General features: G+C 40.7%; 1 protein-coding gene across 1 annotated transcript in view; it reads left to right on the top strand.

Annotated features, from left to right (window-relative positions):
* LOC124787730 (huntingtin) overlaps nucleotides 1–14980 on the top strand; it is a 392251-nt gene that overhangs the window by 315130 nt on the left and 62141 nt on the right. The window contains exons 31-32 of the mRNA XM_047254577.1: nucleotides 1648–1827; nucleotides 14118–14362. Of these exons, the coding sequence (XP_047110533.1) occupies nucleotides 1648–1827; nucleotides 14118–14362 (425 nt within the window). The remainder of the gene's footprint in view (nucleotides 1–1647; nucleotides 1828–14117; nucleotides 14363–14980) is intronic.

The following is a 14980-nucleotide window of genomic DNA, read 5'->3' as shown; positions in this document are numbered from 1 at the left end:
AATTTATTTGGACTGTGAACTGTGTGGTTATGTTATTACTGCTCATAGATGTTCAACAGTAAACTATTGTAACAGTATGTGGAGGTTCACCTGCAAACTATTAATGAGGCTTATGGAAGGTTTAAACAATAATGCTCTGGCCATACACAAATAACTGTTTTTTTTTTTTTTTTTTTTTTAAAAAATTGGGGCGGGGTGGTTTGTGAACAGTGAAATTAAAGGACTGTGAAACATAATTGTGCAGCTGTCGGCTACATTATTTACTGTAGTCAGTGTCCAAATTACACATTATTTCAGCCAGTGTAACAACTTCGTACGTTGACACCGAGGACAACAACCGAAGAAATAAAAAGCAGGTGGAACCGCTACATACTGTCACACACCCCTACCCTGCTATCCCTCTCCCTCCACACCTCAGCCTCCTCCTTACCCCCAACACCCAGGCTGCTTCTGCAATCATGTGCAGTTACATGCAGTCTGGCTTCTGTGACCAGAGACAGTGGTCATTTGTGTTCGCGTTGAGCTTGCTAGAATGTGTGTATGTTTTCTACTTTAGAAGAAGACCTTTAGGCCAAAAGCTCACATGTTTACCAGTCATTTTAGTGTGCCTATCTGCAACTCAACATTACCGCTTTGTGGTGAGTAGCCATCTGTTGTTTTCATAATACTTATATTATATTTCACAGTAAGAGAAACTATTGCCAGCTCTCATGAAACTTATTTATGAACTTTTATGCAAGAATGATGGCTGCAGTCGCTGAAGTCAGGAGTACACCACACACAATAAGCCTGTGTGAGTCATTTGAGAAGTAAACAATTTAACAAGTGTGATTAAACATGAATGTCTTTATAATTCGTTTCCGCAAGTCCTTGTTAGCTCTGCACCGTGTTTATACTGTAGCTGTTGTATGGTATCAGATGAGCAGATACATTGCTTGCCAGTACTGACCAAGAAATAAGTAAACATCCCCCTTTCACAACCCCTCTAGACCCATAGGCTGTGACATCCTTTCTCAACTCCTCAACTTGCCTTGAGCCAAAGCATCCTTTTTCTGTAGAAATGCAACAGAGAAAAAAATTATCTGTTGACAATAATATCAATTATTGTAGGAAAATACTCTGATATTTGTCAGTCTGGGATTTTAAACTATTGATTGTACTTTGCGGGAAAAGTATTTGTAACTGTGATTACTAATGAAATATACAGGAGAAAGAGGCCATCAGTGGTGGGGGTGGGAGGATTAAAGAAAAATTGCTGTAATGTGGGAAACCAAGGAGTTAACAGTATTTGTACCAGACCTTACCATATCCGGTTGAACTCATGAAAACCATATGCATAGTCCTCTTCATCCTCAAGCACTCTTTTCTTTGCTTGTCTTCTTTGGTTAACCTGATGTTCAAACTGAGTAGCAGTAATGTTAGCTGAACCATTTCAGTAAGTTGTGCCATGTTGTCGCTTAATAGAAAGGTAATCTAGGATGTCAGGCAGGCAGATAAGTTTCCATTCTAAATTAATGTTCTTATGTTGAACTTGTCTCATTTGGTTTGAAATTTATTGAGACTATCAGTGAATGGTGTCATTGTATTGTATTGTGTGAAGAGTTTTATAGCTACATAGCATTATCTGTGTTGCCACACTTTGCACAGTGTGAGAACCTGAGTGATGCCGAGCAGTTGACCTGGTTGTTGGTGAACCATATGGAGCATGTTATCCAGCTGTCGACGGAGCCACCTGTGCAGGAGCTGATAGCAGCCGTCCACCGCCACAGCACGGCCAGCGGGCTGCTTGTACACGCCGTTGGATCCCGTTGTCAAGATATGCGACAGGTGTGTGCACATCCATTCAGTGACATAAATGTTTTTCTGCCTAATGTGCACTTTCCATGAACACTACCAGGTGTCATTTGGCCAGTATATGAGGAAGTTAGTTACAAAAAGAAGAGGATAGAAGCTTTCGAAATGTCGTGCTACAGAAGAATGCTGAAGATTAAAAGGGTAGATCACATAGCTAATGAAGAGGTACTGAATACAATTGGGGAAAAGAGGAAATTGAGGCACAATTTGACTAAAAGAAGGGACAGGTTGGTAGGAAACATTCCGAGGCACCAAGGGATCACCAATTTAGTATTGGAGGGAATGGTGGAAGGTAAAAATCATAGAGGTAGACCAAGAGATGAATTCACTAAGCAGATTCAGAAGGATGTAGGTTGCAGTAGATACTTGGAGATGAAGAAGCTTGCACAGGATAGAGTAGCGTGGAGAGCTGCATCAAACCAGTCTCTGGACTGAAGACCACAACAACAACATGAGGAAGTAACATCTATGACCCACGAAAAGTTGGAGATTTCTTTTACTGTGGCAGTGCTGTCACATGTAAGTCTGTGTAGTGAACCAGAGTTTATTAAGCTTTGGCTGCAGTACTGTTCTACTCACATTCTCTACTTAATTGCGACACCTAGGAAGATATGTGTGACAAATGAAAATTATGCCACAGCTTAACTATGTATGAACTCAGCAATGCTTTCAAATTTCAGCCCTGCTCTATTTGATGTGTTCTGTCAAAAATTATTGTTGATATTCATGTTTTATTTTAATTTGGAGCAAAAATGTGTCGATAATCATCCTTGTTATTCCATTGCTAGCTACTATAGGGCTGTGATTGTGTGAGTGCCCCATGTTTTCATTTAATTTGTGATTTATAATTCAGCTTTTTTAAAATTATAATTGCATCTAATCTTTTAGTATTGAACTTCAACACTTGTGTACAAACATAATACATCATCACCTCTTAGCGATTTAGCCCCATTGAGAAACTGGAATCAATAAGACTTTGGATGCAAATAATCTCTTGACTTTCAGAATTATTGACTTCATTCTTTCACACATGGCTCAACTTCCACACATCATAATTCATAGTACACTAATCCCTCTGTATGTTTTTTAATTATTAGTTACAATTATGGTGGGGAATTAAGTAATGTACAAATAAATGATTTCCTATTTTTGTGCAATACATGCAATGGATTTAATGAAAAACTCTTAGTTTAACACACTCACAAAATTTGTAGAAAAAATAACTCAGAGCAACTATTACATTCTGCTCTCTCAACAACAGTGAAAAAATTGAAATTCAGTCTTGCACACCTTCAGGCATTCATTGCAAATATTGGTACAGTAATTACACTTCACACTTTTACTACTACTGCTACTACTATTATTTATTTATTTATTTATTTATTTATTTATTTATTTTTTTTTTTGGGGAGGGTGGCGGGTCATGTGACAGAGTGCAATTTGAAAGCGTACATACCTGTGGGTTAAAGGAACTGAACCAAGAAACTCCCTCCATTACTACTAATGAAATACTTTTTTTCTTGAGTGTATGTCCATAGTGATATTAGTTTTATGGACACTGAGCCATAGCCTAAGACATATTTCTTAGTGCCAGCTTCATGCAGCTGAACAAATTTTCATACTGTGTCTTTATAGCTTCTGATTATTCTCTCTGAGTAGGGGGTAAAAATTTTAGACAAAACATTCGTTAGACAGCAGTCTAATGTCTATAAAACAAATGTCACCAAGAAACTCTACCTGTTTGGCTTTTTCTATAACAAACACATACTTCAAGAAAAGGCAACCACTCACCTGTAACTGACTGATTTGTGGTGCATAGACACACTCAATAGAATATAGTATTTACACTAACTTTCGAGTCCTTGCTCTTTCTCAAACAAAAGCACACACATTCACATTTACACACACAGCCACACAGACACCCAAATGCTTACACCTACTGCTGCAGTGTATTGACATGCAATGGCCATTAGATCCATTGCGGGGCAGATCGTAGTCTAAGCTAAGTATAAAAATGTAGTTCAGCAATGAACACTGCTACTAGTCAACGCTTGGATGACAACTGACATGTTTGGCTTGGGTGCTTTTGCATTTTTTTGCTTCCAGATTCAAGACCAAGTGAATCTTGTTTCAACTGTGATATCATTCACAGAACTTGATACATCATGCTCTAAATATAAACAATTCTTTAATTCTACTTTAGGTTCCAAGCCCATATCCTTAAAGCATTCAGCAGTACCTAAGTTTAGTAGAGCACATCGAGTGCCTTTTGCCCTGTGCGATCAAGTTAAAGTGAAATTAGATAGATTGCAAAGTATGGGCATAATAACCCGTTATTGGGTAACCAGTGAGCAATACTCATGGTCATAGGTAAGAAGCTAAATGGATCACTGAGATTTTATGATAATTTTAAGTCTATCATTAATGATCAACCAAATATCGATCCGTATCCAACTGCTCCTGCTGGAGGAATTTTTGGCCTAATTGGCTGGGGGCTGTTACTTTTCAAAGGTAGATCTCACTGACACCTACTTTCAGTCACCTGTAGATGATCAGACAAAACAGTTTCTAGTAATTAATATGCCCTTCATGGGGCAGCCTGCAGATCTTCTTTCAGTAAGTGGCTCCAGTCCCATGGTCTGCATTGTCATCTCAACAAATGTTTTTTTTGAGCCAAGGTTCAAGTACTTAGGACATATATTAAGTAAAAGAGGGCTCAAGCCTGCACAGGATCATGTGGAAGCAATCACTACCTTACCATCTCGTAAAAGCCTCAAAGAGCTACAGTCTTTCCTGGGCATAATGTATTATAATGTGAAATTTATTCTGCATGTGGCCTAGATTTGCCATGCACTGAATCTATTGTGTAAAAAGGGTGTTAAATTTGTGTGGTCATAGTTGTGCCAGACAGCTTTCTTGCAATGTAAAAAGTGGTGTAGATTATACCTTTGTTTAGCACTAATGCATCTGGGCAAGTGCTTAATGTTCGCTTGCCACTGATGTTTCAGATTGTGGGACTGGCGCAGTGCTGTGGCACAGATATGCTGATGGCACAGAGATGCCAGTGCCATTTGCATCTAAAACATGAAATGTGGCACAGAGAACTTATTTCCAAATAGAGAAAGAGGCATTAGCCATCATCTGTGGTGTCTAGGAGATTCGTGTGGATCTTTCACCTGATCGCCAATCACAAGCCTCTTGTTTTGCAATTCTGTCCCCATCGAAACTTCCCGATAATGCAGCACTGCAGCTGCAATGTTAGGCATTGTTGTGTAATAACTGTACCTATTAGATCCATTACCGGCTCACCACGCAGCACTGAAATGCTGAAATACTTTCCCAGTTGCCATGTGGACCAGATACAGAGTTTGACAAGATTGAAGTGCCACGTTTTGCCGTAGACACGAATCAGAGGCACACCCTTGATGAGATCACAATTAAAGTGCATGAAGTAACAGCAGAAACAGGCTGTGATCCACTACTGTTCGGGATGATGCTGCTGTACAGTGGGTTTGGCCAGAGTACTCATCTACAGACCCTGACCTAGCACGACACATGTATTTTTCATTATGGGACTGTCTTACCATCACTGATGGTGTCATATTGAAAGCTGTGTGGTAGTTCGTCCCACATTCCTTTCCAACATACTGAAGCTCCTCCTCACTGCACATTGGGGAATGTGATGAATGAAGGAAATAGTGGGGCATCATGTGTACTGGCTTGGTGTTGGTGCTGCCATAGAACATTCCGCCTAGTACTGCCAGGCCTGCACCCAGCACCAGTCGGCCCCAGCACAGCATTTCAACCCTTGGCAATGCCCTGACCACCCTTAACAAAGAATCCATGATTATTTTGCATGACATTCTGGAGAGCAATGTGGTTGCTAGTTGTCAGTGCCCTCTCCAGTATTCCACATGTTGCATGGGTAGCTGCCACCACCACAACAGCCTCCGTCCCAGCCCTCCCATACCTATTTGCAGTATTGCAGTAGAGGGGGCACCTTCCACTATGGTTATCAACAACGGCCCTCAGTTCACAGCATATGGATTTCATGATTTTTGTAAATGCTATGGCATTCTGCACCTGATCATTGCCTTTTCCCGTCCCACATCAAATTCAGAAGTTGAGCAGGTGGTGAGGACCTTCAAAATGCAGATGCACAACATAACAACAACAGCTGAATGTGGTGAAGGATGCACCAGCTTTCTCACTACCTACTGGTCCACCTCGAAAAGGATGTAACTCGGTCTAAATTACCCTCTTTGACCTGCTTCACCCAGCTCTGTGGACCCACCACCAATGAAACAGGCATATTACCAGATGGACTTTCTGCCAGGATCCTGAGTGGGCCTAAGGTATCATTGTTGCCAATGGGGGGCAGCAAGTGTTTGGCATTTTGGCTGGTCAGGAGCGCCTAGCCTGGCATCGAAATCACCTCTGGCTCAATGAGACATACTGCTCGTGCTTCCCCTCAGCTGCCAACTCCATCCCAATCAACACCGGTGATGCCTCACCTCACCTCACAACTGGGCAAGTGAGGCCAATCCGATATCCCCATCTCCACCTTGACCAGCATCAACTCCACTGCAGACAGAATCAAGCTGTGCCCCAGAACCCATATATCAGCAGGGACCTCTCACAGACAGCACCCCCCCCCTCTGGCCTACCCAGTCATGCTGAAGAACTACCGCTGGAGCGTTTGGTGGGGATCTCCCTCTCTCCCCCACCCTCCTCCTCCCCCTCCCCCCCTTCCTTGATGAAGTCAGTATAGGCTGGACCATTTCTGTCTCTACGTCCCAATTAAAAGCGAGAGGGCAGTGATTTAAATTCTCCACTTAGTTCGAGTATCAATGTGGGGGACAGCTCAGATATAATCAGGCTTCCTACTAACGCCACGGCTTGTTCTTGCGAGGGGGACCACTGCAGACACTTTGTGTGGCCATGTGGACTGACACAAGAGTGCAGGTAAATTCTGCAGCCTGACACTTGCCAGACAGTCTCACTGGTTTCTTGAAACCTTTGATATGCACCATCAATTAGTAGAAGATTGCCCTTGCCTGTATTACGCACTGATTCACATTGCTTCCTGGACTGTTTGTGCACACTTACGACGACTTTGTTATGCTCTGGATTTTCCTTTTGGTTAGCTGTTTACTTTGTGAATTTTAACATCATCAACCTCAGGAACCACCTGTCTGTGTTAATGGCAGCGCAAGTGATCATAAACTGTGTTCTATATACACAGAGCAGGATAGAAAATTGTCCTTTCTGCCATTCAGGGCATTGAACAGCCAGCATTTCTTGAATCCTAGGATGAAAGAGTTTGATGATACCGTTTGTAATGAAGGGAGAATCCATTCACACATAACGCTTTTTAATGATGCCTAGCTGGAGTGAATATTTTATCCCCTTCAGAAAGCCAATGGTAATAGTGTTTTTGGAGATGTATTTCAATGCACCTGCTGTATTGAAGTCATATCTCAAGGTACAGGGCTATTACAAATGATTGAAGCGATTTCATAAATTCACTGTAGCTCCATTCATTGACATATGGTCACGACACACTACAGATATTTAGAAAAACTCATAAAGTTTTGTTCGGCTGAAGCCGCACTTCAGGTTTCTGCCGCCAAAGTGCTCGAGAGCGCAGTGAGACAAAATGGCGACAGGAGCCGAGAAAGCGTATGTCGTGCTTGAAATGCACTCACATCAGTCAGTCATAACAGTGCAATGACACTTCAGGACGAAGTTCAACAAAGATCCACGAACTGCTAACTCCATTCGGCGTTGGTATGCGCAGTTTAAAGCTTCTGGATGCCTCTGTAAGGGGAAATCAACGGGTCGGCCTGCAGTGAGCGAAGAAAGGGTTGAATGCGTGCGGGCAAGTTTCACGCGTAGCCCGCGGAAGTCGACGAATAAAGCAAGCAGGGAGCTAAACGTACCACAGCCGACAGTTTGGAAAATCTTACGGAAAAGGCTAAAGCAGAAGCCTTACCGTTTACAATTGCTACAAGCCCTGACACCCGATAGCAAAGTCAAACGCTTTGAATTTTCGGCGCAGTTGCAACAGCTCATGGAAGAGGATGCGTTCTGTGCGAAACTTGTTTTCAGTGATGAAGCAACATTTTTTCTTAATGGCGAAGTGAACAGACACAATGTGCGGATCTGGGCGGTAGAGAATCCTCACGCATTCGTGCAGCAAATTCGCAATTCACCAAAATTTAATGTGTTTTGTGCAATCTCACGGTCTAAAGTTTACTCATTCTTTATTTCAAGTGACTGTTAAAAAGCATCCAGTGGCAGTATATATTTCTTCTGAGCAGCACACTAGGTCTGAGATTCCAAAAAATCATTAATTCTGTTGTCATCCAGCCTTTTTCTAGGCAGTAAATTACTAACACCATCGTCAAATGCTTCAGAATAACATGATATGCTACAGAATAATGTGATATTTGGGGGAGGGGGGGAAATCTTTCATCCATTTGCAGTAACCAATAAAATCATGGTAATTTCTTCTTTTTAATTTGCAGTTCTGAAGAGAGATTTTTCATCCCATTATAGTACCCTGTTACAGAGCTCATCCCCAAAAGTTGGGCATCTTATCAGTGTTGCTGATGTATGGAGAGTCAGAGTGTTGCTGTTCTGTTTAGTATGTGCCTTTGGAAGTCTATGGATTTATCAGTTAAAATCTTCTGGCAGTCTCTGTGCAAATGCAATACGTTGCTGAATAGAGGGGTCACATCTACTTGTAAACCTGCATAGTCAATTGATAACACGCACAGAATTTTGATGCCGTATGTTTGAGGTCTCCACAATTTCTGAGACCTTTTCCTGGTTTGTTTGTTGAGAGATAGGTATACTGTCATTCCTTTTATGTTATACAAAAGAAAGAACTCCAGCTTTGAGTTCAGGACATTTCCCAGTTTGCGGTCCCTCTGTAGGATTTTCTTGATAAAATGACAGTTTAAAGGATATTTTCCATTGGTACTCATTGTCCAAACCCTACTTTTTGTCAGCTTCTCCATTAGATGTACCCTCTGCATAACAGACACTGTGAATTTGAAATTTGCATCAAAACTGCACTAAATTCTGAAGTTTGTTGATGATTTTCTTTCGAAATAACCTTTAATTGGTGAATACTAAATTCTGCTCTTTATGTAGAGAAATCTGTGTTCATCTTCTCGCATAAAATAACAGAACAGTAAGCTTGATAATAGTCACTATCTAAATGACATTTGCCAGCAATCAAGGTTGGTTACATTGGTACCTCATATTCAGTGATTAACACATTGTTACTCCATTTCTCTCTGAGGAATCAACACTGCAGTTGATGCTTCAAAGATGCAAAAATATACTTGGCACATAAGATTTGCTAATCCTAATATTTTTTGAGCAAAAGAGCTGCTTTTATTTGGGTCAGTGTGGTACATTTGTCCAATTGCCAGAAACACTGAAATAAGAAGACAGAACACATAAGAGGACAGAAACATGATACAAACTATACTGTCTCCCTAAGTAGAGAGACTATAATAGAGGGAAACATTCCACGTGGGAAAAATATATCTAAAACACAGATGATGTGACTTACCGAACGAAAGTGCTGGCAGGTCGACAGACACACAAACAAACACAAACATACACACGAAATTCAAGGTTTCACAACAAACTGTTGCCTCATCAGGAAAGAGGGAAGGAGAGGGAAAGACGAAAGGATGTGGGTTTTAAGGGAGAGGGTAACGAGTCATTCCAATCCCGGGAGTGGAAAGACTTACCTTAGGGGGAAAAAAGGACAGGTATACACTCGCACACACGCACATATCCATCCACACATACAGACACAAATATGTCTGCTTGTGTCTGTATGTGTGGATGGATATGTGCGTGTGTGCGAGTGTATACCTGTCCTTTTTTCCCCCTAAGGTAAGTCTTTCCGCTCCCGGGATTGGAATGACTCCTTACCCTCTCCCTTAAAACCCACATCCTTTCGTCTTTCCCTCTCCTTCCCTCTTTCTTGATGAGGCAACAGTTTGTTGCGAAAGCTTGAATTTCGTGTGTATGTTTGTGTTTGTTTGTGTGTCTATCGACCTGCCAGCACTTTCGTTCGGTAAGTCATATCAGATATATAAGTAAAGAATCTTTATGATGTATCTTTTGCATTTCTTGCTTTTATGTTTTCATTTTCTTCAAAGGCAAGGATAAAATGTGAAGTGGTAGCCCAGTGTAGAGCCTGTGCCTACTGTCATGTATTTTTGATTTAAAAAAAAAAATATATAAAAAAAATTAAAAAAAAAAACAACAAAAAAACAGATGATGCTTTTCCTGTTCCTCGGTAAGAGGAAGGTTTCGCCCTCAATTAATGACATTAGGAAGGTAGATGCACATTATTTTAAAGTGTATTCAGAGTGGCCAATTTGATTGTGAGAATATGTAAAAAGTTTGTATTTTTGATGTGCATCGAAGGAAGAATATAGTATTATTTTACCAGTGAAAAGTTGTATGAGTCACTATTACCAAGTAGTACTGCAATATATAGAAAACCAAGAAGCCCACCTGTGTACTTCAGAGTTATCACGAAAATCCGATTACAACATTATAAAGGAATCAGTCAAGATATTGTAGGTAGATATGGCGATCGGACGTAGTATTATTAATTGGTAAGCATAAATCTAGAGGAGAAAGACTATTTCATTTATGTGGACCTTATATGATAAGATTTTGGCATAGCTCAGCTTATTGTGCTTGTCCGACACACCAGAAAATTTCATAAGAGACAGTAATCAAAATTCCAATTTCAGATCACCTCTTTATTAGTTTCTTATCTGCCATTAATTAATTTCATTATTTCCATATATCTAAATTTTATTTTTAATTATATTATATAGTGGCGATTGTGACAGGACTCAAAATTAGATATATGGAAATAATGAAATTAATTAATGGCAGATAAGAATGGTAAAAAATCTTATCATATTAGTTCCACATAAAAGAAATAGTCTTTCTCTTGTTGTAGATTTATGCTTACCAATTAAAAATACTACATCCAATCGCCGTATCTACCGACAAAATCTTGACTGTGTCCTTTACGTTGTTGAAATTGGATTTTCATGATAACTCTGAAGTACACTAGTGGGCTTCTTGGTTTTCCATATATTGCAGTACTACTTTGAATAATGACTCATACAACTTTTCAGTGGTAAAATAATACTATAATCTTCCCTCAATGCACATCAAAAATACAGACTTTTTACATATGCTCACAACCACTGCTGATTACACTCTAAAATAATGTGAATCTGCCTTTCGTCATTAACAGAGAGTGAATTCTTCCTCTTACTGAGGAACAAGAAAAACATCTTCCGTTTTTTTAACATTTGAAAATTGAAAATATATGGCGATAGGCACAGGATCTACACTGGGCTACCACTTCACAATTTATCTTTGCCTTTGAAGAAAATGAAAACATAAAAGCAAGAAATTCAAAATGTACATCATAAAACCACTCCAGTCTTCTGACAGAAACATAGCATGCATACAAATGTGACACTCCCCTTCTCCCTGCGCACGCACGCGTGCGCCCAATCTCACACACACACACACACAGACATTATTCCCCGCAACTAAGTAGATAGACACAACAAACCTATGAGTACATGAACTTTTCCCCAAATCCATTTCTCTCCTCGCACATCAACATTCTACATGCTTCCCAAAACTCATAAATTTAACAATCCTGGATGCCCCATTGTAACTATTTACTGTGCTCCCAATGAAAGAATCTCTGATCTTGTCAAACTAGGTCTCCAATAGATTTTCCATAACCTTGCCTCTCCTATTAAAAATATGAACCACTTTCTCAACTCTTAATGAATCCATCCACGTGGATCCCGATTCACCACTGTTGATGCCACTTCCCTAAACACCAACATCCAACATGCCACTGACGTTGCTACTATCTAATGTTACCTTTCCCAATGTCTTTCTAACTCCAAACCCACCATCTTATTTTTTTTTAATACGTTTATCTAATTACATCCTCACACAAAACTACTTGTCCTTTGAGGGGAAGATATATAAACAAATTCGTGGCGTGGCCATGGGCATCCATGTGGCATTGTCCTACCGCAATGTGTTTGTTGGCCGTCTAGAGGAAAGTTTCCTAGACTCTCAGAACCCCAAACCCTTTGTCTGGTTCACGTTAATTTATGATATGTCTGTCATCTGCACCAAGGGCCAAGACATCCTGTCCTCATTCCCCTACTGCCTCAACACTTTCTCTCCCATTTGCTTCATCTGGTTCTCCTCAGCCCAACATGCCACCTTTTTGGAAGTTGACCTCTACTTTCTGATGACTGTATCTATACTTCTGTTAATATCATACTCACTAACCATCAACAGTACTATCATTTTGAAAGCTGTCTTCTCTTGAACACCAAAGTGCTGCTGCCATATAGTCCGGTCATGCATGGATGGTATGTCTGCAGTGATGAGAACCTCATGCCAGAATACTGAAGGTCTCGCTAAGGCTTTCACAGGCAGGCACTAGTTTCCAAACCTAGGCTGTAAACAGATTTCCTGCACCGTACCTTCAGTATCTCTAGTCCTCCCACCATCTTCAAGAATCAACAGCAAAGGAATACCCAGCTCATCATCTAATATCTGCACAGACTGAAGTAACTTAACCATGTCCTTTGCGAGGGCTTTGAATATCAGTCATTGTGCACAGAAAAGAGGGTCAACCTACCCACAATTATTTTCCTCTCTCGTAAAGTGATATTCAGCCGCTGTCATCCAATTTACATCTCTGTATCACACCCATTCCCAAACCTATTGGTATACGGGTCATATCCCTGTGGAAGGGACTGGTGAATGACCTTACGGATAGTTGGCCATTATGGGTATTGGTGACATGAAACATATGCTGTGTTTGTCTGTGCTTGTGCTATTTTGGGCCATATTGAGTTCAGATACAGGAAATTTGCTACTTCACTTTACCAAATGACCAAATCATTAACATTTTTGAATAAAATTCTTTGGGTTATTAGGCCATGTCATTGTGTAACAATAAAAAGGCAAAAGTGATGGTCAGATTGTTTTTGTAGTAATTGTTTTCAGTGTGATAAAACTGCTGCGTGTTGGTGGTCTTTCATATATACCATCCTATTTCAGTTATCATTTAATAGTCTATGTCACTACTGCGTAATGTCACTTGACAGTCCAAAGTAAAGATCTCTGTAGCAAGGTTGTATGAGGGGGTGCCCAAAAAAACCGGAATAATATTGCTGTGGGCGGAGCTTGTATAGTGTGCATTTCTGCCTCTATGCGTGTATAGTGCAACTCATTGCCAGTTCAATGCCACCTGTGTTGTTGACCTGGCTTGTTCTGTTCATATGGAGTAATTGTTTTTGGTAGCTCTGTTTTGTTCTTGTTCCATTTTTTTATGATGCCAGACTTGAGTGAGCAATGTATAGCTGTGAAATTTTGTTTTCCACCCAGTAAAAATGCTGCTGAAACTGTTTTAATGTTGAAAATAGCTTACCAAGATGATGCTATGGGAAAAGTTCAAGTGTGCGATTGCTTTGCTTGATTTAAAAATGGCGACATGTCGATTAATGATAAACCTGTTCAGTACATCCATCAGCTGCCCGAATCATTCAGACTTTGTTCCCCCATATCAGACCATCAATCAAACCTTTAATGTAGAAGTTTTAAGAAGACTGCACAACAATGTTTGTCAAAAGCAACCCTATTTGTGGCAGACAGGAGACCGGTTCTTTCACCGCAACTATGCAACTACACACACAGCCATCTCTGTTGTACAGTTTTTGGCTATAAATGGCATGGTTCTGCTGCCCCATGCACCATACTCACTTTACCTGGTTCTGTGCGACTTTTCTTATTTTTGTGCATGAAAGTGGGCATGAAAGGACTTGTGATTTGACAACATTGAAGAAGTCAAGAAAGAAACGAGGGAGGAGCTGTCAGCCATTTCTAAAGATGAGTACAAAAAATATTTCAAACAGTGGAAGCACCATTGGGACAAATGTATTAGTTGGAAGGGAGTGTATTTTAAAGGGGATAATACTGTTCTGTAAACAGTTTGAAAAAATATATATATATATCTTTTGAAAAATAATTCTGGTTTTTCTGGGTACCTCGTTGTAATTCAGTTTCCTAGTGGTTTGACCTCGGCTGTACGTAACAGTAGTTACTGCTGAAGTTGTAGCAGTTCCTTTGTTTGCTTCACTGTTTTTCGTTATTCTCAGCCAAGCCAAGTGTCGCGGCTCTTGCACTGCCTGGAGGGAGTGCACCCTTCACAGAGTGGTCCGCTACTGCAGCTGCTGGTGACGAAGCTGCTGTCCCTGCCACAGCTCGCACTGGCGAGGCAGGCTGCGTCACTGGCTGCCCGCCGTGCCGAAGTGCTGCTGGCTCTGGGCCGGGAGCAGGCACAAGCACAGCTGGCGGCGGAGGAGCTGCAGGCGCTGCTGGCGGAGCTGCAGCACCATCGCAGGTGGGCTTTACTTTTCACGGCTCATTGTTTTACAATTACGTGTCAGGACTAGCTCACATTTGTAAGCAGTCTTCCTCTTACCCTGACTGCATTTTCCTGGGTTGAAGTTTGCCACTTGCTTTACCGATGACAAAGTCTGTGTAATCATTCCTTTCCATTCTGTTATTACACCCAGATATTTGTGTTTTCCGGTTGTGAATTACAGTATACTACTTTTCTGCTTTGATAGAAGTGTACAGTTTTACATTTGTGGATGTTTAAAACAAGTTACCTCTCTTTGCACTTTGTTAAAATTTGATCAAGATATGATGGAATATTTGTGAAGCTTTTTCCTGTACTTCCTGATAGATAAGGACGTCATCTGGAAAGACCCTGAGGTTACAATGCATATGGTCTGCTAGGTCATTCACATACAGCATGAACAACAACGGCCCACACACTTGTCGTGGACAAGCTTGCAGTTACTTCTACTTCTGTTGATGACTCTCCACCGAAGATAACTAACATGTCCTACTTTCCAGGAATTCCAGGAAATCCTTAAACCTGTTACAAGTTGTAAAACAGTAGTACTGTCTGACGTACCACATTACATCTGAACTAAGAATACACTGCCAGGAA

Source organism: Schistocerca piceifrons, chromosome 3, assembly GCF_021461385.2.
Source record: "Schistocerca piceifrons isolate TAMUIC-IGC-003096 chromosome 3, iqSchPice1.1, whole genome shotgun sequence".
Lineage (NCBI taxonomy): Eukaryota > Metazoa > Arthropoda > Insecta > Orthoptera > Acrididae > Schistocerca > Schistocerca piceifrons.
The sequence above is the reverse complement of the archived record's forward strand: the minus strand, read 5'-3'. Positions and strand labels throughout refer to the sequence as shown.